The 24,126-nt window shown below is 47.1% G+C and overlaps 1 protein-coding gene across 3 annotated transcripts in view; it reads left to right on the forward strand.

Moving 5' to 3' along the window:
• The window catches only part of NDUFS6 (NADH:ubiquinone oxidoreductase subunit S6), a 148,415-nt gene extending 147,740 nt beyond the window's left edge, over window positions 1-675 (forward strand). For 2 of the 3 annotated variants that reach the window (XM_033929762.1, XM_033929763.1), the window contains one exon: window positions 355-675. In XM_033929762.1, the coding sequence (XP_033785653.1) occupies window positions 355-423 (69 nt within the window). In that variant the 3' untranslated portion in view covers window positions 424-675. The remainder of the gene's footprint in view (window positions 1-354) is intronic. The other variant, XM_033929761.1, reaches the window with a different exon arrangement.
• The last annotated feature ends 23,451 nt before the right edge of the window (window positions 676-24,126 follow it).

Raw genomic sequence — 24,126 nt, forward strand, 5'->3', positions numbered from 1 at the left:
CCTGCCTCTAGCTTCAGATATATATATTCTAGGCTACTGCAACTTGTGTCTTATTGGTGTAATTTCCATAGTTCTGATATCAAGTTATTTTTTTTATCCAGTCATTTGGAACTTTTTCTTTCCTGCATTATAATTCAGGTGTTAAAACTTTGAGGGGTAATTTACTACTATTTAGCATGTGCTATCTGCTGTAGGTCCCTAGGAATAAAACAGACCTGCAGCAAGTAGTGCTTATTGACTGGTAATTTATTACTTCCTTAATACTGTGGAATAAAAAACATTTTTTAAACCAAATGTTAAAAAATTTCCTTTAAAGCCTATTCAGTTTCTTTGATCAGGCCTTTTCTTTTGCAGGACAAAGATTCAAAAACTGGAACATGTGGTTACTGTGGACTTCGGTTTAAACAGAAGCACCATCACTGATACATCACTGATACATATTTAAAGATTACAAATAAAAATATTTAACCTTTTTTTGTTAGTTTTATTTAAGTCTAATGAGGTTTCTCCCTCCCTCATCCCCATTTATAAACTCAGTAAATTATTTTAATGCCTTATATTGAGCATAATTAAAGATAAGTCATATATCTCACTCAAGAGCTGAGTATTGTCATGTGAACTCAGTCTGAATTGTGGTAACAGCCAGGAAGAATTAATAATAAACTTATATAATGATGCTGGATTTTTTTTTTGCCATTGAAAAACAGAATAAAATCAGCTGCACAAGTAGGGTAGCATCATATACTGGCAAGGAACAACTCAGGCTGGAAAACTGAGGTGGTTTTTCTGAGCACTTAGGGGAATTCTTACATAGCTATTATTACCCACTGAAAATACCCTTAATCACTCTTTATCCATGCTATTAGGGGAAAGGGGATAGGATTTGATATATTACCTTGCTATGATTACAGTGGTTAGAGCCACAGCCTCAGCACTCTGAGGTTGTGGGTTCAAATCCCATGCTGCTCTTTGTGACCCTGGGCAAGTCACTTAATCCCCCATTGCCCCAGATACATTAGATAGAGTGTGAGCCCACCAGGACAGATAGGGAATGTAAACCACTTAGGCTATAAGTAGTATATAAATAGGGTACTTATTTTGTACCTGGGGCAATGGTGGGTTACAAGGAGCTGCAGTGGGAATTGAACCCAGTTCCCCAGATTCTCTGGCCACTATGCTAATCACTAGGCTACCCCCCTCCATTCTAGCACTTCCTCAGTTTTCTCACGATCATCAAAAGTTTCCCCCTGTTTTTCCCAATTTATTTGCTTTCTTTTCCTTCAAGGTCCCTTAGGATGAATTTTTTTTCTATTAACAAGCAGGATTAAGGCCCTATTTACTAAGCTGCAGAAGACCCTGATCTATCCAGAAGAGGTTTGTACCACGGCCCAGAGTGCTAAATACTCCAATGCTTATAGGAATTCTATGAGCATTGAAGTAGAGAATGACACGGTGACTGTTACCATGAAAAAGGTCATCCTTTAGATGTGGTAGCTATGGCTAAAAAGGAGATTTCAGACCCTTCTATCTCTCTATCTGATGGTACCTGGTGTCACGATATCTGGTCCGATCATTTTACTTATTATTTCAATTTAACTTGGACCTATTTAAAATCCAAAACACATCCAAAGATAAATAGAGAACATCTCACAAGGGGTCGTATCAATCCAGAGGAATATTGGTCATAATATGAACTACAAGCGGAGATAGAAGAAGGAGTTGATTTTTAGGACCACTGGATGAAAACTAGCACATCCATTTTAGATAAAATTGCCCCTAAACGAAATAGCAAAAACTGTTCAAATAAATATAACAAATAGTTTGACACGGAACTTCTAAAAATGAAACAGTTAGCAAGACGATTGGAAAGAACTTGGAAAAAAAACGGGAAACTTGTCAGACCGGAACAACTGGAGATCCAACATAAAAATCTATAAACACCTGATAAAAAGAAAAACGTAAAGCTTTTTACTCAGCCAAAATCAACACATCTAATACTAGCTCAAATGGAATAAATACAAAAGAGCTGTTCAACTTGGTTACGAATTTATTTGACACCACACGCTGCAATCAACTCATGCATAACATTAAACTACCCTCAGCAAACAATTTAGGACAGCATTTCGATTCAAAAATTAAAAACCTAAGAAATAACTGTTTAACAAATGACATACGAACATCAAATAACTAACAAGATTTAGAATTATATCAAATTATGTAACAAGTACTCTAAATCAGTGTTCTTCAACCTTTTTACACCCATGGACCGGCAGAAATAAAAGAATAATTTTGTGGACCGGCAAACTACTAGGACTAAAATTTAAAAACCCCGTTTACGCCCCATCTCCGCGAGCTCGGTCCCCGCAAACCATCTGATCCCATCTGCACAAGCCGCAATTATGATTTTATATTGAACGTATTTTATTAAAGTATAAAAAGAAACAATATTCTGAACAATTGTGATTTTATAAATACAAATATACAGAGCACGGACCAACAAAACCCCTGTCTCCCCTCCCCTTCACATATATCCCCTCTACTATCAAGAAAACTGAACAAGCCAAGTTATTATAGAATGCTACATAGAAATATCATGCTAACAGAATACTGCAGTCCCCAGTTATGTCTTTAGCAGGATATATATTTCAAATCTGATATATTCTAATGACAAAATAGAAATAAAATTATTTTTTTCTACCTTTTGTTGTCTCTGGTTTCTGCTTTCATCTTTTTATTCTTTTCCTTCCAGCATCTGCCCGTTCCATCCAATGTCTGCCCTCTCCCCCTTCCATATGTATCTGACTTATTTATATGCCCCTCTTCCCTGTCCATCCAGCCTGTTCCTCCTCTCCTTTTTGACATCATTCATTCCAGCTTCACTGCCTTCTTCATTTTTATCTCTCCTACACCAGATCTAGCATCTTTATCCCTCTCTCATTTCTCTGCTGACCCCCTTTCCAGCATCAATGTCTCTCTGTTTTCTCATTCCTCTCTCTCCCCTTTCCCTCATCTGATCTCTCCATTCCACCCTGACCCCCTTCCCTTCCTGTAATCTCCCTGCCAGCTGTTTCCTTCCTTTTTTCTTTCTCCCTTCCCTCCTTCCTTTTTTCCCTTCTCCCTTCCCTTCTCCCTCTATCCAACATTAACTCTCTTCCCATCCCTTTCCCTCCTCCCCTTCCAGCAGCATCTCTCCTTCTTCTCCCTTCCCTACTCCCTCTATTCAACATTAGCTCTCTTATCCCAGGACAAGCAGGCATGATATTCTCACATGTGGGTGACGTCATCTACGGAGCCCCGATGCGGAAGCATTTTCAAGCAAACTTGATTGAAGATTTAAGTTTGCTCTGCTGCTCCACACATGCGTGCCTTCCTGCTCCACTAGGGGGTGCATCCCCTCGTGGTCTCCAGTTCAAAATTTTCCGCTGAGCCTAGAAGTCGTGTTTTTTCAGGCTCTGCCCCAACTGCCTTCTAGCACCGCAATTTCTTGTTTATTCATCGTTTAAGTCGCTGTGCGCAAAAGTTTTACCTTCTTCAACTTGATTCCTGCTTCGTTTGATCGACCCGGAGGCTTCCGGATCCCCGTGGCCGCGTGGCTACTCGAGCCGCGGCCACTTTCGATTCTATGTCCCGGCCTTTGACCGGCTTTAAAAAGTGCACCCGGTGCGAGCGGCTTCTTTCCATCACAGACCCGCATCGCCGGTGCATCCTCTGCCTGGGGGCCGCTCATCCAACCGACTCCTGCCCCCAGTGCGCTACTTTCCAGAACCGGGCCCTCCGTCGAAGGAAAGCCCACATGGCGGATCTTTTCGCCTCAGACCAACCCTCTACATCGGCCTCGAGGTCGGCCCCGGCCTTGACCTCGGCCCCGAATACCTCGGCATCGCCTCGAGACTCGACTCCGAAGTCCTCGGGACAACAGAAAGCCTCGGCTCCGGGTAAGTCCCCTCTTCCCTCTTCAGGTTCTGTACCAGTGAAGAAACCAACCTCGGGGACACCGGCGACGCATGGCGGAAGTCCCATGCTTACAAAGCCCTCCAAGCCTTCGGGCCGTGCCTCCACCACACGGGAATACTCTGATACGAGGTCGCCCCCGGTGGAGTGCACCGAGGCAGGGGACATGCCCTCGATGCTGTCCGTGCCCGTCTTCCAGGACCTACTCCGAGCAATGATCTCGTCGGAGCTGTCCGCTGCAATGGCCCATCTACAACCGGCCTCGACCTCGACCCCGCATGTGCCAGACCAGCCTGAGCCTCACGTCGAGCCACCCCGGGGGAAAGTGCGCAAGCTTCGCCGCATCTCATCCTCCTCGGACTCCTCGCCGAGGCGCTCTCCCTCCACAGACTGCCACAGGGCAAAACGTCGGGCCAAACCGACAGAAACCTCGAACCGCCGTACCTCTAAGAAGGCCCGGGGTTCTCCCACTCTACGAGGACGTTCACCTACACCTCGTACGGGACCACTGAGGGTGGCGGAGTTATCACTCTCCAACCCACGCATCCTCCGAACTCCGAAGGAGTCCGGGTCGAGGTCACCGATCCGACATCGATCGGTACCCCGAACCCCGGCATCGTCTCTGAGGGGCTCCTCGAGACGTCGGAGATCCACGACCCCGGAACACTTTCACAGTGCTTCCCCGGCTTCGGAGCTTGGATCGGAACAGGAACCTCGCTACTCGAGGGAAGCCTCCCCTTCCTTCTCCACCCGACGATGGTCTCGTTCACCAACCCCGCACGGGGCCTCGGGAACATCCCGACCATCCTTCTCGCGCTTTGTCCAGGACATGGGCCACGCTTTGAATTTAGACCTCCAGTCCGACTCCAGATACTCTAAAGAATACCTAGCGGAACTGGATATGCCATCACTGCCCAGAGAGTCCCTTCGCTTACCGCCTAACCCAATACTCCAACAGGCTCTCTTCAGGAACCTGGAGACCCCCTATATGGTCACAGCCGTGCCCTCCAAAATGGAGGCCAAGTAACATAGTAACATAGTAGATGATGGCAGATAAAGACCCGAATGGTCCATCCAGTCTGCCCAACCTGATTCAATTTAAAAAATTTTTTTTTTTTTTTCTTCTTAGCTATTTCTGGGCGAGAATCCAAAGCTTTACCCGGTACTGTGCTTGGGTTCCAACTGCCGAAATCTCTGTTAAGACTTACTCCAGCCCATCTACACCCTCCCAGCCATTGAAGCCCTCCCCTGCCCATCCTCCTCCAAACGGCCATACACAGACACAGACCGTACAAGTCTGCCCTGTAACTGGCCTAGTTCAATCTTTAATATTATTTTCTGATTCTAAATCTTCTGTGTTCATCCCACGCTTCTTTGAACTCAGTCACAGTTTTACTCTCCACCACCTCTCTCGGGAGCGCATTCCAGGCATCCACCACCCTCTCCGTAAAGTAGAATTTCCTAACATTGCCCCTGAATCTACCACCCCTCAACCTCAAATTATGTCCTCTGGTTTTACCATTTTCCTTTCTCTGGAAAAGATTTTGTTCTACGTTAATACCCTTTAAGTATTTGAACGTCTGAATCATATCTCCCCTGTCTTTCCTTTCCTCTAGGGTATACATATTCAGGGCTTCCAGTCTCTCCTCATATGTCTTCTGGTGCAAGCCTCCTATCATTTTCGTCGCCCTCCTCTGGACCGCCTCAAGTCTTCTTACGTCTTTCGCCAGATACGGTCTCCAAAACTGAACACAATACTCCAAGTGGGGCCTCACCAATGACCTGTACAGGGGCATCAACACCTTCTTTCTTCTACTGACTACGCCTCTCTTTATACAGCCCAGAATCCTTCTGGCAGCAGCCACTGCCTTGTCACACTGTTTTTTCGCCTTTAGATCTTCGGACACTATCACCCCAAGGTCCCTCTCCCCGTCCGTGCATATCAGCTTCTCTCCTCCCAGCATATATGGTTCCTTCCTATTATTAATCCCCAAATGCATTACTCTGCATTTCTTTGCATTGAATTTTAGTTGCCAGGCATTAGACCATTCCTCTAACTTTTGCAGATCCTTTTTTATATTTTCCACTCCCTCTTCGGTGTCTACTCTGTTACAAATCTTGGTATCATCTGCAAAAAGGCACACTTTTCCTTCTAACCCTTCAGCAATGTCACTTACATACATATTGAACAGGATTGGCCCCAGCACCGAACCCTGAGGGACTCCACTAGTCACCTTTCCTTCCTTCGAGCGACTTCCTTTAACCACCACCCTCTGGCGTCTGTCCGACAGCCAGTTTCTGACCCAGTTCACCACTTTGGGTCCTAACTTCAGCCCTTCAAGTTTGTTCAACAGCCTCCTATGAGGAACTGTATCAAAGGCTTTGCTGAAATCCAAATAAATTACATCTAGCATATGTCCTCGATCCAGCTCTCTGGTCACCCAATCAAAAAATTCAATCAGGTTCGTTTGGCACGATTTACCTTTTGTAAAGCCATGTTGCCTCGGATCCTGTAACCCATTAGATTCAAGGAAATACACTATCCTTTCTTTCAGCAACACTTCCATTATTTTTCCAACAACTGAAGTGAGGCTCACCGGCCTGTAGTTTCCTGCTTCATCCCTGTGACCACTTTTATGAATAGGGACCACATCCGCTCTCCTCCAATCCCCAGGAATCACTCCCGTCTCCAGAGATTTGTTGAACAAGTCTTTAATAGGACTCGCCAGAACCTCTCTGAGTTCCCTTAGTATCCTGGGATGGATCCCGTCTGGTCCCATCGCTTTGTCCACCTTCAGTTTTTCAAGTTGCTCATAAACACCCTCCTCCGTGAACGGCGCAGAATCTACTCCATTTTCTCGTGCAACTTTGCCGGACAATCTCGGTCCTTCTCCAGGATTTTCTTCTGTGAACACAGAACAGAAGTATTTGTTTAGCACATTTGCTTTCTCCTCATCACTCTCCACATATTTGTTCCCAGCATCTTTTAGCCTAGCAATTCCATTTTTTATCTTCCTCCTTTCACTAATATATCTGAAAAAATTTTTATCTCCCTTTTTTACATTTTTAGCCATTTGTTCTTCCGCCTGTGCCTTCGCCAAACGTATCTCTCTCTTGGCTTCTTTCAGTTTCACCCTGTAGTCCTTTCTGCACAGTACCCTTTCCGGGATTTGAACAATCGCAGCTCTCCCACCAGTCGCTGTTAGTAGAATCCTACCTAAAAAAGGCCCACCCCTCCCGCGTCTCAGCGGCGGTCCCCCCCAGGCCGAGAAGGCCGAACCCTAGACAAGTTCGGCAGGAGACTATACCAAAATGCGATGATGGCCTCTAGGGTGCAAAGCTACACTTTCACCTTCACATCCTACCTCAAACACCTCATTGGACTACTGAGAGCCTTTGAGACTGACCTACCGGCCTCCCGCCAAGGAGCGTTTAGCCTGGTCTTGGAATCCATCTCCAACCTACGCCTCCATCTATTCCACGCGGCCTACGATGGCTTCGAACTCTCCTCCAGAGAGGCAGCCTTTGCTATCGCCATGCGCCGACTAGCTTGGCTACGCCTGGTCGACATGGACCCCAACTTACAGGACCGGTTGGCTAACCTCCCCTGCGTGGGAAAAGAACTGTTCGATGACACTATCGAGGCGGCTACAAAACGCCTCTCCGAACATGAACGCTCGTTTGCCTCCCTTGTCCGACAAAAGCCCAAACCGCCCGCGTCCAGGCCGTATAGGGCCCCTCCGCGCCGCTACCCACAAAAATCCACCCCTGCCTTCTCGCGGCCCCCACCCAGGCGTCCGCAAGCCCACCACCGGGCCATGCCCAAGTCCCAACCGCCTGCGATTACCAAACCATCCCCGTCCTTTTGACGGGATACGCGGAAGGGGGCAGGCCCCCTCCGCCATAGTCCCAGGCCTCCTTCCCATCGGGGGTCGGCTCAAAGCCTTTTACCCTCGCTGGGAACAAGTCACATCGGACGCATGGGTCCTTGGCGTGATCTCATCAGGGTACTCTCTCAACTTTCGGGCCATTCCTCCGGACAACCCCCCAAGGAATTGCCCTCCCAATCGGACTCAGCTACCCGTACTCCTCTCCGAAGCTCGAGACCTGCTTCGCCTGAGAGCAGTGGAGGAGGTTCCCCCCGACCAACGGGGGAAGGGCTTCTACTCCCGTTACTTCCTGGTACCGAAAAAAACGGGAGACCTACGCCCAATACTAGACATGAGACGCCTCAACAAATTTCTGGTACGGGAAAAATTTCGGATGCTCTCCCTACCGACACTCTACCCCCTGATCGACGAGGGCGACTGCTCTGCTCCCTCGATCTCAAGGAGGCGTACACACATGTCCCAGTGCACCCCGCTCACCGCAAGTTCTTGCGTTTTCAGGTAGGGGACTGGCACCTACAATACCGTGTCCTCCCCTTTGGCCTAGCATCGTCACCTCGGGTTTTCACCAAGTGCCTCGTAGTAGTCGCAGCAACCTTACGCTCCCAGGGCCTCCAGGTATTCCCCTACCTGGACCACTGGCTGATCAAAGCCCCGTCCAGGGAAGCGGTTATCTCAGCGACCCAACAGACTATTACCTACCTACAAAGTCTGGGGTTCGAGATAAACTTCCCAAAATCCCAACTACGCCCCTCCCAGTCCCTACAGTTCATCGGGGCCACGCTGGACACGGTTCGCCTCCGTTCCTTCCTCCCCCCTCCGCGTCTAGAGGCGTTAGTAAGTCTGAGTCGAAGGTTTTCCCTGCTGACCTCAGTATCAGCTCGGCAGATGATGACTCTTCTGGGCCACATGGCCTCCACCGTCCACGTCCCTTCGCCCGCCTCCATCTGAGAATTCCTCAATGGACCCTGGCCTCTCAATGGCGTCAAGATCGGGACCCGATCGACCGCCCCGTGACAGTGACGCCTTCTTTGCAACGATCGCTCCGCTGGTGGGCCGACTCTTCAAATCTCTCCAAAGGTTTGCTCTTCCTCACCCCACCCCACAGCAAGATACTCACCACGGACTCGTCGGAGTACGCTTGGGGAGCCCATCTAGATGGCCTACGCACCCAAGGGATGTGGTCAGCAGAAGACCGTCGCTGCCACATCAACGTGCTAGAGCTTCGGGCCATCTATCTCGCAGCTGTAGCCTTTCAACATCTGCTCCACGACCGAGTGGTTCTCATCCGAACCGACAACCAGGTAGCAATGTACTACGTAAACAAACAAGGGGGAACAGGGTCCTGGCCCCTTTGCCGGGAAGCCCTGCGCCTCTGGAAATGGGCAATCTCCAACAACACCTTCCTTCGAGCGGTTGTACATACAAGGAGAACAGAACTGTCTGGCGGACAGACTCAGCCGCCTTCTCCAGCCACACGAGTGGTCATTACACTCTCAGACCCTACGACAGGTGTTCGAAAAGTGGGGGACGCCTCAAATAGATCTATTCGCATCCCCCCACAACCACAAGCTGCCTCTCTTCTGCTCCCAGATGTACTCCCCGGACCGGCTCGAGGCCGACGCCTTCCTCCTCGACTGGGACGGAAGGTTCCTGTACGCGTTCCCGCCGTTTCCTCTGATACTGCGGACGCTTGTCCACCTGAAAACAGTACAAGCCACCCTGATCCTGATTGCCCCTCGCTGGCCACGCCAGCCATGGTTCTCCCTTCTACTTCAACTCAGTGTCAGAGATCCACTGCCTCTGCCTCTGTTTCCCTCTCTACTATCACAGGGTCAGGGTTCGCTGTTACATCCCAATCTTCAATCTCTTCATCTGAATGCTTGGTTTCTCTCCCCCTGACTGCTCTCCCCGTGTCTCAATCAGTCAAGGAGATATTGGAGGCCTCTAGAAAGACCTCGACGAGAACCTGCTATTCCCAAAAATGGACCAGATTCTCAACCTGGTGCTCCTCCCACAGCCAGGACCCGGTGTCGGTCCCCGTCCCTCTGGTCCTGGACTATTTACTTCAATTATCTCATTCCGCGGCCTAAAGACCAACTCCATCCCTTTTCAGTTAGCTTGGAGGTCACCCACATGTGAGAATATCATGCCTGCTTGTCCTGGGATAAAGCACAGTTACTTACCGTAACAGGTGTTATCCAGGGACAGCAGGCATATATTCTCACAACCCGCCCACCTCCCCGAGGTTGGCTTCTTTGCTAGTTAAGTGAACTGGAGACCACGAGGGGATGCACCCCCTAGTGGAGCAGGAAGGCACGCATGCGTGGAGCAGCAGAGCAAACTTAAATCTTCAATTAAGTTTGCTTGAAAATGCTTCCGCATCGGGGCTCCGTAGATGACGTCACCCACATGTGAGAATATATGCCTGCTGTCCCTGGATAACACCTGTTACGGTAAGTAACTGTGCTTTCTCTTCCCATCCTTTTCCCTCCTCCCCTCCCAGCAGCATCTCTCCTTCTAACTCTCTCCAAGTCCAGTAACAGCTCTCCCTTTATCCAGCAGCTTCCCTGCCTCCTACAGTGGCTGTCTCCCCTTCCAGCAGCTCTCAGTACTTGCCTGCAGGAAGTTGCCGGTAAATCACTGCCCTGGCAAGTAGGAGAGCTGGTGGGAGGGGAGGAAGTCACTGTGAAGGCTCCCCAGGATCTTGCTCGCACACGCTGACCATCTCCCTCCACCTGCACCTGAATCTGCAGCTCTCTTCAGCAACTCGGCAGGGGTGGCGATCAAGACAGGCTGCCACGTCGGGACCTTCACTCTCTGAGTCCCGCCTATTTTGTTTCAACTTCCTGTTTCCGAACAGGCGAGACTCAGAGAGGGAAGGCCCCGACGTCGGCAGCCTGTCTTAATCGCCTGAGGCTGGGAGGAACATTAGTGAGCAGGAACCGCAGTCGGCAGGAAATTTAACTGCCGAATTGATCTCGCCGGCCCTGTGCGGACTGGCAGAAATTTTCTGCGGACCGACACCGGTCCGCGGACCGGCGGTTGAAGAACTGTGCTCTAAATCGTACTGTGTTTTGGACCCATGTCCCCCAGAAATTATGAAAGCAACTCCATTAGACTTTAAACTCTTTGCTGAATTATTTAACCGATAACTTAAAAAATGGAAAATTCCTCACTAATAACGGTCATATTATAATAACCCCAATTCCAAATAATTGTAAAGAATCATCAGCATTAGTAACCAACTACAGACCAGTAGCATCCATCCCTTTTATTGTAAAAATCATGGAAGGCTTAGTACATGCTCAATTGATGGAATACCTTGATCAGTTCTCTCTCCTACATGAAACTCAATCTGGTTTCGGACCTTTGTTTAGCACTGAGACAGTAATTGCGGCTATCTTGGATAATTTACAGTTCTTGTTTAGTAAGGGCCTTAATGCCCTAGTCATGCAATTCAATATGAGCTCTGCCTTTGACTTAGTGGACCATGGGAAACTGTTACAATGCTTAGATGTTATTGGTATCGGAGAAGAAGTATTAGATTGGTTTTGAGGGTTCCTTATGTCCTGCACGATCTCCCTGATACCTGGAGCAATCCATCTGGTGTACCGCAAAGGTCACCATTGTCCCCATTGCTTTTCAATGTTTACATGTTGTCATTAGGTGCACAACTAACCCAGCTGGGAATAAAATTATTTAGTTATGCAGATGACTTTACAATCGTTATCCCATTCGCTACCTCTCTCTTGGAAGTCATTCCTAAGGCAACAAGTATTAAACTCGATGGAGCAATGGATGACTGAATTCAAACTGAAGCTTAATTCAGAAAAAACAAAATTTTTTGTTGCTTCGCCACACCCACTTGACACTAAAACATCACTGTGCATCAATAAATGTAATTATCCCATCTAACCCACTATGAAGATATTGGGTGCAACATTGGACCAGAGTCTAACCATGAAAGACCAGGTGGACTCCTTAGTTAGAAAGAGTTTTTTTACTCTCTGGAAGCTTCAGTCCATTAAAGCATATTTTGATGTCTCATCATTTAAACTAAACCTTAGGTTTGTATACCGCGCCATCTCCATGGTGATAGAGCTCGGCACGGTTTACAGGGATTGTAATGAGAAAGGAACTCCAGGGAAAGGGTTAGATGAAGATCGGAGGAAAGAAGAATGTTAAAGAGCTAGGATGTCAGATGAGGAGGGAGTGATTAAGTTTTTGAGAAAAGCCAGGTTTTCAGATGTTTACAGAAGGGTTGGAGAACCTCAGGTTCCGAAGAGGAGAGGTAAGGTTATTCCAGAGCTCGATGAATCTGAAGAGGAGGAAAGTCCCCAGTTTTCCTGGGTGGGAAATGCCTTTTAATGAGGGGAAGGATAGTTTCGATTTTTGGGTAGGTCTGGTGGTACTAAGATTCGAGGAATTCCAGGACAGTGGGATTAATGGAGGAAGGATGCCGTGGAGGATCTTGAAAGTTAGGCAGATGCATTTGAAGTGGACTCTGGAAATTATCGGGAGCCAGTGAAGCTTGGAAAGGAGTGGTGAGACGTGATCGAATTTACTTTCTGCAAAGATAATCCCTTATACTGAGACAATTAGATTATTGCAATATTGCCTTCCTGGCAATTTCCCAGAAGAATATGTGGCGATTACAATTGGTGCAAAATGCGGCAGTCAAGCAAATTTTTGGGTTGAAGAAGTTCGATCATGTAACACCTTCCTACCAACTTCTGCATTGGCTACCGATGGAGGCACGCATGAAGTTTAAGTTTGGATGCTTTTGCTTTAAGGCACTATTCGGTTTAACCCCTAAATATATAATTGACCTCTTCTCTTTCTCAAACAGACATAAGAGAAGCTCACACTCAAATTTTGTTTCCCCACCGGTTAAAGAATGTAAATTTAAAAAACACCATCAACATCTTCTCTCGCATCAAGCGGCATTATGGGGCAAAGATCTGGAACAATTGCTCACACATACAACTTATGGGGAATTTAGGAAACAGCTAAAAACATACCTGTTCCTGAAGTATTTAGGCAACTAACCTGTACAATCCTACCCCACAATAACTGATCTCTAGCGCTGTTAATAACTAGCTTTTAACTTTGTTAATTCTAATTAATTTGTAACATCTTTTAACCACAAAACGTGGAGAGAAAAAACTGGTCACAGCAGGTATGGGGACAAGGCCATTCACCACCCCGTAGAGCGGTGAATGGCCTTGTCCCCGCACTAAAGTATCTGCCGCGTTGCTTCCCTTTCTAGCCCTCCTCACGATCGCACACTCGCTCTCTCCTGTTGGCAGCAAAGAAAAAATGAATCCATCCGGGCATCTCTTCCCTTCGTCTAGCCACCTCCCTCCCTTTTCCTCACCTTCACAGGCGCTCTTCAGACTTTTTTCTTTCTGGGTGTCCGGACGCAGCAACGTTCTTGCAAGTCCTGCGCTTGACTGCCCCAAAGCTTCTCCTCTGACGCACTTCCTGTTTGCATCAGAGAAACAGCTTTGGGGCAGTCAAGTTCAGGACTTGCGAGAACGTTGCCCAGAAAAAAAATATCTGAAGATCGCCCATGAAGGTGAGGGAAAGGGAGGTAGGTGGCCCAACGAAGGGAAGAGATTGAGTGGCAGGAGAGGGTGGAGCAGATGTGGCTTGGACGGGGGAAGAGGGGAACAGATGCTGAATGTGGACAGATGGAGCAGATGCTATAATGAAGTGGGGAGGAGAGAAAGAGGAGCAGACGCTGGACGGGAGGGGAGAGGGGAACAGACACTGGATGGGAGAAGATAGAGGAGAAGCAGAATCTGGAAGGAAGTGGAGAGAGTGAGCATATACTAGATGGAAGAAGGGGATTTAAAAAAGCACATGCTGGATTGGGCGAAGAGGATAGATTTAGTGAGATACTGGAAGGGGTTAAGGAAAGATGGCAAGCTGTAGGTAGACACAATGAAAGAATTTGAGGACTGGAAAGTAAGTAGACAAGAGGTAGAAAACAAATTGAGAAGGAAGTTTTATTAAAATTTTGATTGTCACATTATCAAATTTTCTAAGTGATTTACAAATAAAAGTAGGAGTCCATACTGTTTAAAATACATTGAGGACCAAGACACTACAAACTTACAGAACAGAAAAGGAAGGGAAAGGGAGAGGAGACAAATAGAGCATTTTGGGAGGGGGAGGAGACAGATACCAGAGCTGAAGGGAGGAGAAAGATGCTAAAAACCACCTGAAGAGGGAGTGAGATGGAAGGGAAGAAGACAAAGATGCCAGACCATGGGGGAAGCAGAGGGAAGAAGATGGGTGCCAGACCAATGGAGGGGGGGGGGAGCAGGAGAGATGGAAGGGAGAGACAGTTTCTGGTAGAGGCATAGAAATAGAGCAGATGCCATAAGGAAGAGACAGTGGATGGAAGGAAGAGAATGATGAGGAAAGCAGAAACCAGACAACAAAGGTAGAAAACAATTTCTATTTCTTTTCTTCTTTTGCTTTAGGATAAAGTAGCATTGTAGCTGTGTTCAGTATAAAACTATTCGAGGAGTGTGTGCATGTGATGGTTTACGGGGACCGAGCTCACAGGGACAAGGACCGAGTTTGTAGGGATGGGGCGGAGACGGGGACATATTTTTCCCCCAATGTCATTCTCTACATTGAAGCAATTAACACTCTGGACCATGGTAGAAACTTCTACTGCAGCTTAGTAAAATGTGTGTGTGGGGGGGGGGGGGGAGGGGGGGAAGTTAGATACAAAAATTGGTAATGACATAGAATGTTAGGACAGAATGAATAGCTCACCCAGCGCTCAGAATTTAATATAAAACCAGGAGTATACATAGCCCTTCCTGCATGTAGCAGTGTTTTTATCTCTGTTTGCCTAATGCGTGTGAAAAACAAGCTTTCAAAAAAAAAAAAAAAATATCTCTATAAATATGGGGCTCATAATTAAAACTTAAACACATCTAAAAACCTGCCCAAATCAGCACTTGGTTGACCTAAAAGACAGGTCATCCAAATGCCCATAATCAAACTGATTTTCTGGACATATTGCAGGACTTCTTAGACCTCTGAATCCCACTTTGCACCCAGAGCTAAAATGGGCATATCTGGAGGAGTGGTGTGGGTGGGATAAGGGTGGACCTAAACTTAGTCATCCTGCAGGGATAATCAAAGGTTTTACTAGACATCCTGGACAAAACTTAAACGTGAGTCTTGTTCTGGGCATTTGGGACTTGAATAAAATTTTGGTCGAAAATGTGGTATAAAGATAGATGTACTGGCAGTCTGGACTAACAATAGTCTGGATGTCCAGATAGACCATTTTCGGAAAAAAATTATTCTAGACATATTTTTCGAGAGTGAGCATTTTCCCGATGCCGAGTTTAGGTGTCCAGCACGATATGACCAAATCGGGCTTTTATGTATGTTTTGATTATGTCCCTCTATTTGTTTTCATGTTTTAAGTAGAGAATGACACGGTGGATGTTACCCGCAGCTATCTGCAAGTAACCATGGGTAACCCACCAAAACGGTGGAGGGTGGAAAGGTGCTCACCGCAGGTACGGGGACAAGGCCATCCACCGCCCCGTGGAGTGGTGAATGGCATTGTCCCTACAGTTAAGGGAGGGAATGCACGTGGTCACCTCCCTCCTTCCTACCTACCCGAATCTATCTCCCTCCCTCCCCTTACCTTTGCAGCGCGTTTTAAGGTGCCGCAAAGATAAGGAGTTTTATCACACCACTGGTAGCGACCACGGAAATCATAGCAGATTTGGTCACTGCCAGTGGTGTGATAAAATTATTGAAAGGAATATATGGACTCCTCTTAACAGGGATATGGCTATTAGATCGAGCAATCAAACCACATGTAGATCTCAGAATGTGGTCTATGCAATAACATGCCCCTGTGGCTTAATTTACATAGGAGTAGTCATCTGGTTCACATTAGCTTAAACAAACACAAGTCCCTTAACACCACTGAAAATACCCAGGCTCCATTAGTCCAGCATTGGCTGGACAAATCTCATACGATAGATGATATCCAGTGGCAGATCATTGACTATAAAAGAAGGGTGGGGGGGGGGTCATTATGAAAGGAGATTAAATTTCAGTGAACAATGTTGTATTTCACTCTAAACACCTTTTGGATTGAAATTGGAAATTGAGTGGATGACATTGGTATAAACTCCTGTTTCCACTGTCGTAATCAGTGACGTATTTGATGACTCATTGATTTAATGAACCTAAAAAAATGCCGCAGCCATATTTTGACTAAAGATACCTTGTCAGGATGCAGCAGAGCAAAATAGAAAGGGCAGAGCTTGGATGCACTGCAGGAAAGACGTGTGATTGATGGCTCTCTCCCTACCAGCACTTTAAAAGTATTTATCAGAATTTTTTTGATGCTTTCCCTTTCAACTAGCTAACTAAAGGAGCATATTTAAAGCTTAATGATGACAACTACTAGACAAACTAGACTGAATTCAGCGTTTGCAGCTGCAAGAGGAGCAAAACGATTTAAGCTTGATCCTCCTACTCCATCGAAAGTACCACTCCTGAAAGATTTAACAGAAATACTGGACCAGATAATGACAGAACTGCAGACAATTAAATCTTAATCCAAGATAACACTGATAAACTCTCTAAGGTACAGTCAGATGTTTCAAACCTATCTCAGCAAATGGCAGTTTCTAATGTATGAATGGAGCAGTTGGAGCACAGAATGTCAAGGGCAGAAGATACTTTATTACAATGCCAGTCTGATTATAAAATTATAATTAGACTCACTAAAGAGTTAGAAGATGCAAATAACAGGAGTAGGAGGAACAATATCCGCTTTCTGGGACTGCCAGAAGGAGTTGAGGGATCTAATCCAGTAAACTTTCTGGAGGAATTTCTACCTAAACTGCTTTCCCTTAAATTCAAGCAGCCAATTAACCAAAAAGGTCCCAGACCTTTAATTTTTAAGCTTCTCAGATTCAGTCAAGCTATGGAAATCCTTACATCAGTCAAACAAATTAAAAACTTAAAGTGGCAAGAAACAAGGATCCTCTTACTGCCAGATTTTGCTAAACACACTGCAGCCCTGAGACGACATCTCTCACTCAAACCACAACTTCAACAGCTGGGAGCAAAATATGGTCTGTTATACCCGGCAACGATGTGGGTTATGTTTAACAATAAACTACTCGCTACGATTCCCCAGAGGCTCTGCTTGATTTTGTCAATCAACAATAAAATGCGATGACCTGAAACCCTTTTTATAGATTTGGTAATGAATTTGATTTTTAAGATCCTTTGATAAATAAACTAGTTGGTTTTAAAATTTATTATCTCAATCAATTAATTATTATAAGATGAAAATTATATTGAGATATGACTGTTTTTATATTGGTTACACTTGTTAATCGTATGAGGAGGGAGTTGAATGGAATGGAATTGATTTTTAAATTAAACAGATGGAATGACAAAAAATTATTTGCCCATCAAGAAAATAATGTTGGAGTTCTTCAGTTTGGTGAGATTCACTGCTGTAGCCTGGTCCTAGTCCTGGAAAAGGCTATTGAAAATATCTCTGTGGTGCTTTTTAATTCATACCACATAGCTATCTTAAGTGTCAATGAATCTTAGCAATATTCCGATTCTGACATCCTGGTGCTCACATTGTTACTGCCAATGTCATCAGTCCACAGCAGATGCAGTGATGGAAAGCGTTGTGAAAGGAGAGATTATGGCTAGTGGTTCATCAGGAGCATCAGCTGAGCGGATCCAGGCTCTGAGGGAATGATATTACTGGGACAGGCTGAGACTGTCATCTCATGTGTAGGAGAAATGAACTTCAATATGCATCTTTTTAGACAAGTAGGGAGGTCTGGAAAATGAAAAAGTGCTTGATTTGACACAAATTGAACAAACAAGATTTGTGCTCATGTTCTCACACAGCCTCTGGGTGAGAAGAAGCTTTTTCACGCCTTCCTTAAAAGGTGTGTTTTTCTAAAGATAAACTAGTGAGAGTAGATTGTAAATGAGACAGAGGGAAAAAGAGTTTGGAAGGGAGTACATTAGTTTAATAATATGTGTAAACATTTATAAATTAAGTTATATAGGTACAATTAATTGATTAATGATGTCAACTGTAACTTAAAGTCTCTTATCAGTTGGAATGAATTGTGAAGGTATGCCTCTAGGATATCCCATTGTCCTATTTTGTATTTATATCTGTATCAGCAAAATTATCCGAGATTCCCAAACATGATTAATAAGATAGGGGAAATTACAAAGGCATTCATTTTATTCCACTAGTTGTAAGACTATGCTAATTTACTAATAAGCTATGGGGGTAATAATCAAAACAGAAAAACGTCTAAAAAAAGCGCACAAGTCGGGGTTTAGATGTATTACCCGGCAAAATGTACAAGTAAACATAATCAAAGGTTGGCCAGCTGCACGTCCCACGCCACAAAACGTCGAACTTAAGTCGTCCAAATTGGGGGCGTTCCGGGGGCGGTCCGACGGTGGATATAGGCCCCAAATGTACAAATACGATAACCAAAGCCACATCAGTTTCCTCAGTACGTTCAAAGTAGCGTTTTGACTTATACCTGCTTTCACAACGTCTAAGCTATTCCAGCGTGTGTCGTGCAGTCTACAGGTAAGGGAAGAGTGTGTAATATCGTGTCTGTATACCCCCTCACTCACACCATCTCTATCTCAACCTCTCCACGTATGTTCTCACTGCTATGTGTCACCCCACGTTTCATCAACCTCTGGAAACACCCCTCTCATCCTACCTCCTATCACGCCAGGCACCGTCTAATACAGACCCACTTCGTGTGACATGGATGGTGTACCCTAGCCACCTGACACTATATCAGTCCAGTGCCAAAACCAAGTCAGCTTCAGTGTACAGAAACTGAAGCTGGAAAACAGCACTGACAATAGTCAGCCTCAGTGTACAGAAACTGAAGCTGGAAAACAAGCACAGACAATAGGTTCCTCTCCAAAAACACTTTTATTATCCCACATAATGTGCAAAACACCACCCCTCACCAAACACCATATCCTCACCAAACCCACCCCCACCCCATACACAAACAACTGCAGCCCCCACCTACTTCCCCTTCCCTCGCCCACGTGGTCTCCCACAGCCCCTGACAGCCCTCCCAGCTCCCCCTCTAGGTAGAGATGTGGCCTCGGGAACAACTGGCACCACATCAGTGTCTGAGCTTGCACTCACTGCTGGAGGTTGTGTTGTGGTCAAATGCTGGCCATCTTAAGGGAGCCGAGGAAGGCAAGCGTAGAACAGGCCCCAACACCCGGGGGTGCTTGGTTTTCTATGTGGCTTTGCGGCCGGTTGGCACTGAGCCAGTGCTGGAGGGTGGTGCAGGCACCTCATCAGTGTGGTGGCTTGTGGAGGGAGTACGGTGTGCAGCTCACTGCGGAGGCATTCCAGCGATGGCAGTGTTGGTATGCAAAAGCTGGCGCAGGTCATTCGTCTCCCGTTGGGCCTCCACTCCCTGCAGTTTCGCCTCCACTCCCTGCTGTTTCGCCTCCACAGCCTCTCTCAGCAGCTGGAGCTTCTGCTGGCGATACCCCTCCAGGGTCAGATTCTGGCCCAGTAGCTTCTGGGCTAATCGAACCAGGTGTCGACCCTGGCGACTGGGTGCCCTCCAGCGGCCAGCCTGGCCTCCCTCACTGCCGTCTTCAGTCTCGCCAACCACAGTGGCAAACTGCTCAGGTGGTGGGAGAATTGGAAGGTCCTCAACTCCACTCGCAGGCTCCTATGTGAGGGTGTGCTGGGACCCCTGAAGCTCCTGCTGGCTGACTGTTGCTGGCTCATCCTGCGGAGTTGATGTGTTCATGCCACTACCGCAGGGTTGCTCCTCATCAGAGCTGGTGGCATCTACATAGGGGAAAAGCACATATAGATGTCACCGCATAGCACAGGTGCGCGACCTGTGTGTAGGTGAGATGAGTTGCCAGTAACATGCATCCCAAAGGTGTAGTACCACATAGCCAGCAACCATAGGGCGGTGTGTTGGTGACAGTATGAAGGGGATGAACGCAGTGTATGTGCAGACACCTTTCGTGACCACACCTGCTGATCATAGCAAATGCTCCAATTTGTGAGTATAAGGGTGGTGGACTCTAATTCCATGCTGTGGCATCAGCAGTACCAAACAGGTGTTATGTGAAGGACTGAACAGCAGGTGTACTCACTTGCCCATTAGAGGGATAGAGGAAGGCGGATGAAAGAGAGGGCTCTCAGAATATGGGACATAACTGTGAGACTGGGGATGAGGACAGGTACTTACCAGAAGACTGTGCAGGTGGGGCAGCTGAGATGTCCTGGGTGCCCACACCATAGGTTGAGGATAGTGATACAAAGCTCAGCACCAGCTGCTCCATGGGGCTGAGGTCTAACATGTCTCCATCCGGAGGCCGGTTCCCCACATTTGCTCGCACTTCCCTTTTAATGGCTCGCCATTTCTTTTTGCAGTCCTCCACATCCCACTTATGGTGGTGGACTGCATTGAGGCGGTGAGCAATTTCGGTCCACAGCTTGCTCTTGGAGTATGCCCCGAGTCTTTCTCCCTGGGGCGAGAAGAGGCGCTGGTGGTGAGTGTGGACCTCCTGCACTAGCAGTTCGGTCTCAGCCTGGGTGAAGTTGGGTTTTCTCGCCATAGGTTTCTGTGCTTTGGGAGCCATGGTGTCAAAGTATCCACACTTATGATAATATGAAGTTAGACATATTTATATACAATTAAGCACATGCAACAAGCCGTACGTTAGACGACCTGACGTAATACGTTCATCTGGTCAGTTATGGACAAATCCAAAAGACGTCTAGCCCACGTTCCTTGGTACGTTTAAATTCTGAGGGCTGTGATACGTCTACATCACTACGAACTTCCGTCTCCTGTCTGTTTGGAGACACCTTCCTATCTACTGTTGCAATCCGCACTCATTTGCTGGATGTTACACATTACATGGGCTGCCTTTTCAAGCCTGTGGCTGTACTCAGGTAAGCAAGTATTCCTGCTTCATCTATGATGTTTGGAATGCTCATAGTAATGTCTGGGGCTCATGTTGCTGGTCACCCTCTGGAAAGGCTGTGTGAAACAGCGTATAGAAGAAGAGTGGGGGGGGGAGAGGCACTCTTTATTGGGGGGACACACCTCGTCCCTGTTCTCCATCCCTGCCTGTGGGGGGCTTCCTTATCCCACAATGCCACCTCCTCCCTCCAATGATTGCTTCACCTCACCCCCCTCCCCTCCCCTGGGATACCTGCCTTACACACCCCTGATCCTGGCCACAGGTGTATGTTTGGCCGTGTTTGTGGGTATGCTTTTACAGCTTTTAGGTGTCATTGGGGGGATACCTTCTCATTTTTCACAGCTCTGCTTCCTAGTGCCTCACCTTGCACATGTGATGCTCTTATGGCATCTACCTGATTGCATATGATTCCCAGCATTGCAAAGCAGTCACCAGCTCTCCTGTACATGACTCAGGCCTAGGATGTCCCGTCAGTCTAGGGTTAGCACAGGCCTCTAGAATGAGGGGGAGCTATTTGCGCTGTCAGGTGGTACATGCATTGCAAATCATGGAACCCACAGGTCTATGTCTCTCCCCTCATTCTAGACCTCTTACTAACACAACCTCTGTCTCAGGTCCTGCATGTCTCAGGTCCTGCAGGTCTCATCCACTTCTCACTTACAAGATGGGCACCTTCCCACTTTCAGTAGCCTGCCTGACCTTTTGTTAGGTGCAGGTCAGTGACATGACATCAGGGATCACACAGTTTAGAGGTAGATATCTGTTATTTATTTTATTCTGCTTTTGTTTTGTCATGATTCATATATAAATGCATACACCATTGCTGAGGTAGACATGAATGCTAGACCACCTGGTCACAAAAGACTGTCATAGAACAATCACCATACATATATGTACGCTTTATGATAAAACACAATATCATACTTATGGTAACAACATGGCACATGCCAGGCTGATTGACCCAACATGCCTGAAACAGCTCCGACCTGTGCAAAGTAAGCCAGCAGTTTTCATCCTCACATATGGTTTCATTTGTAAGGGACAGCAAATATCTGTGAGGGCTGTCTTGCTGCAACAGCCTCTGTCTCCAGAGGTTGTGGCCTCTAATCTCACTGCTGCTCCCTGTACCCCTGGCCTGATTACATCATCATCATCCATTGGCCCATAGGTTAGGCAAGCTATCTGTCACCTCAAATATGCTGCCTACCATTCCCATGTTGTCAGTGTCAATCGTTAGGGCCTCCTCACCACATGTCATCTGATGGCAGGGTTTTTCCATTTCACTGCATACCTGTGTACCACTGATATGGGGATGGTACCCTCTATTGCATATACCACGGTCCCACCATATGCATGACTTCCTACCCTAGGCATGGGATTAGAACACACCTTCAGTGCACACCTTAACCATCACTGTACAGTTTGCATCTGTACATCACATCTCAACACTTGCAATCATTGGCAGAGAATACGGTGACAGCATTGTAGCCCACACCCAGTAACATCAAGTAGGTTAACATCCAAGTATGTCCAAATTAGATAAGTAGGTAAAGTCTCCTGAATATGCGAAGGAGAGGCCATGTGATGTCCTTTCAGTCATTGGATATCTGCCAGCTACCTGTGAGCTGTTAGGGACACTGTTGGTAACATGATTGGGGCCTCAATGGTCTATTGCCAGCATGGCCTTCAGCCCCTTTGGCTCCTCAACAGGCTCCTGAAATATGCCAACCAGCTGGCGCATAAGGCTCACGATTTCAGACAATGTCTGTCTTGTTTCTCTCCTCCCCTCCTGCAGTTCGCTGCACATTGCAGACACCATGTTCAGCAGCTCTCCATATGCCTCAGGAGGGGGAGGAGGTATTGGGGCCGCTGGCTGGCATACATGGGGTGGGGCCGGGGCTGCTGCCTCCATAACCACCTCTTCGTCCCCTTCAAGCGGGGGCATATCCTCATAGAGGTCAGGGACCTCCCTTGCCCCCTGCTCCTCCACCACATGCTGCTGCTGCTCCACCTCTGCCATCGCCTTTGCCTACACCTGGGCCTGGTCCTCCCCATTGGACACCTCCATCACATTTTCTAGTGGCAGACTCTCCTCAGAGGCAGAGTAGCCTTCCTCCTCCTGCTCTGCCTCTGCCTCCGCCACTGCCTCCCTGCACATATCCACCACCACCTCCTGGGCTATGCCCTCAGCAGCATGCTGTGCACGACCTGTGTGCAGTAAGAATATGAAGTCAGGGTTACCCTATCGTGCATTGGTTGCATTCTACATACACTATTACCTATCAACACCCCCCCCCCACCCAACCCAGTGACACTAAGTGGGAGACAGGTCAGGCCAGTGTGTGAACACATATGTCAACTACTTTCTGTGTACAGTTACACCGGTATACATCTAAACAAAAGGTGGCCAGGCTTATGCAGGTGACACTGAGTGGCCTTGATGTATATGTTGACACAGTGGACTGACCGGTATCTCATCACCCACATTTTGGGTGGCAATAGGTTGCATACCAGAACATCTGCCAAAGAAGAGCACATTGACAAGAAGGTGAGCGTTGAGAGGTAGCAGACATGAGATGACATAGAATAGAGGGTGACAGGTGCAACTATGAAGCACACATGATGCTTAGATTCTGATCGTGTCTCTCTGAAGCCCCTCACCGCAATCATCTGCATTGTCAGGGAGGCATACCTGACCAAGGGATATATGCCTCCACAACAGCAGGCCTGACATTGGTCTGGAGGTATGAGGGTGACCTCCAGAGCAACATGTGGCCGGCAGCCTCTGAGGCCTATATCCCTTTTTCGGGTATGCCTCCTTGACAATGCAGATGATTGCGGTAAGGGGCTTCAGAGAATGAGCACTCAGTATGCTATCAGCGCCGATATCCAACTGCAGAGATATTCATTGAGCTGACCATTAGCTCCCGTTCCTCCATTATAGCTTTTTAGCATCTGAGAGTCACCTCCACGTTTCAGGATTTCTGGTATTTATTACAAGGCAGCTGTCATAGCTGTGCTACTGACTTTATTGTTTTTTTGTTTTGGGGGGGGGCTGCTACTTACGTCCAGCTCTGAGGCAGTGTCTGGTGCGCCAGATGAGGGCTGGGTTCTCCCAGTGGACTCTGTGCCTCAAGGACTCGAGGTCCCGGTACACACCATAATGCCTGGAAGAAAGATATGGTGGAGAATACGGTCAGGTGACAATCCTTTTCAAACATATGCAGCATTATGA

Source organism: Geotrypetes seraphini, chromosome 2 (assembly GCF_902459505.1).
Source record: "Geotrypetes seraphini chromosome 2, aGeoSer1.1, whole genome shotgun sequence".
In the NCBI taxonomy this organism is placed as follows: domain Eukaryota; kingdom Metazoa; phylum Chordata; class Amphibia; order Gymnophiona; family Dermophiidae; genus Geotrypetes; species Geotrypetes seraphini.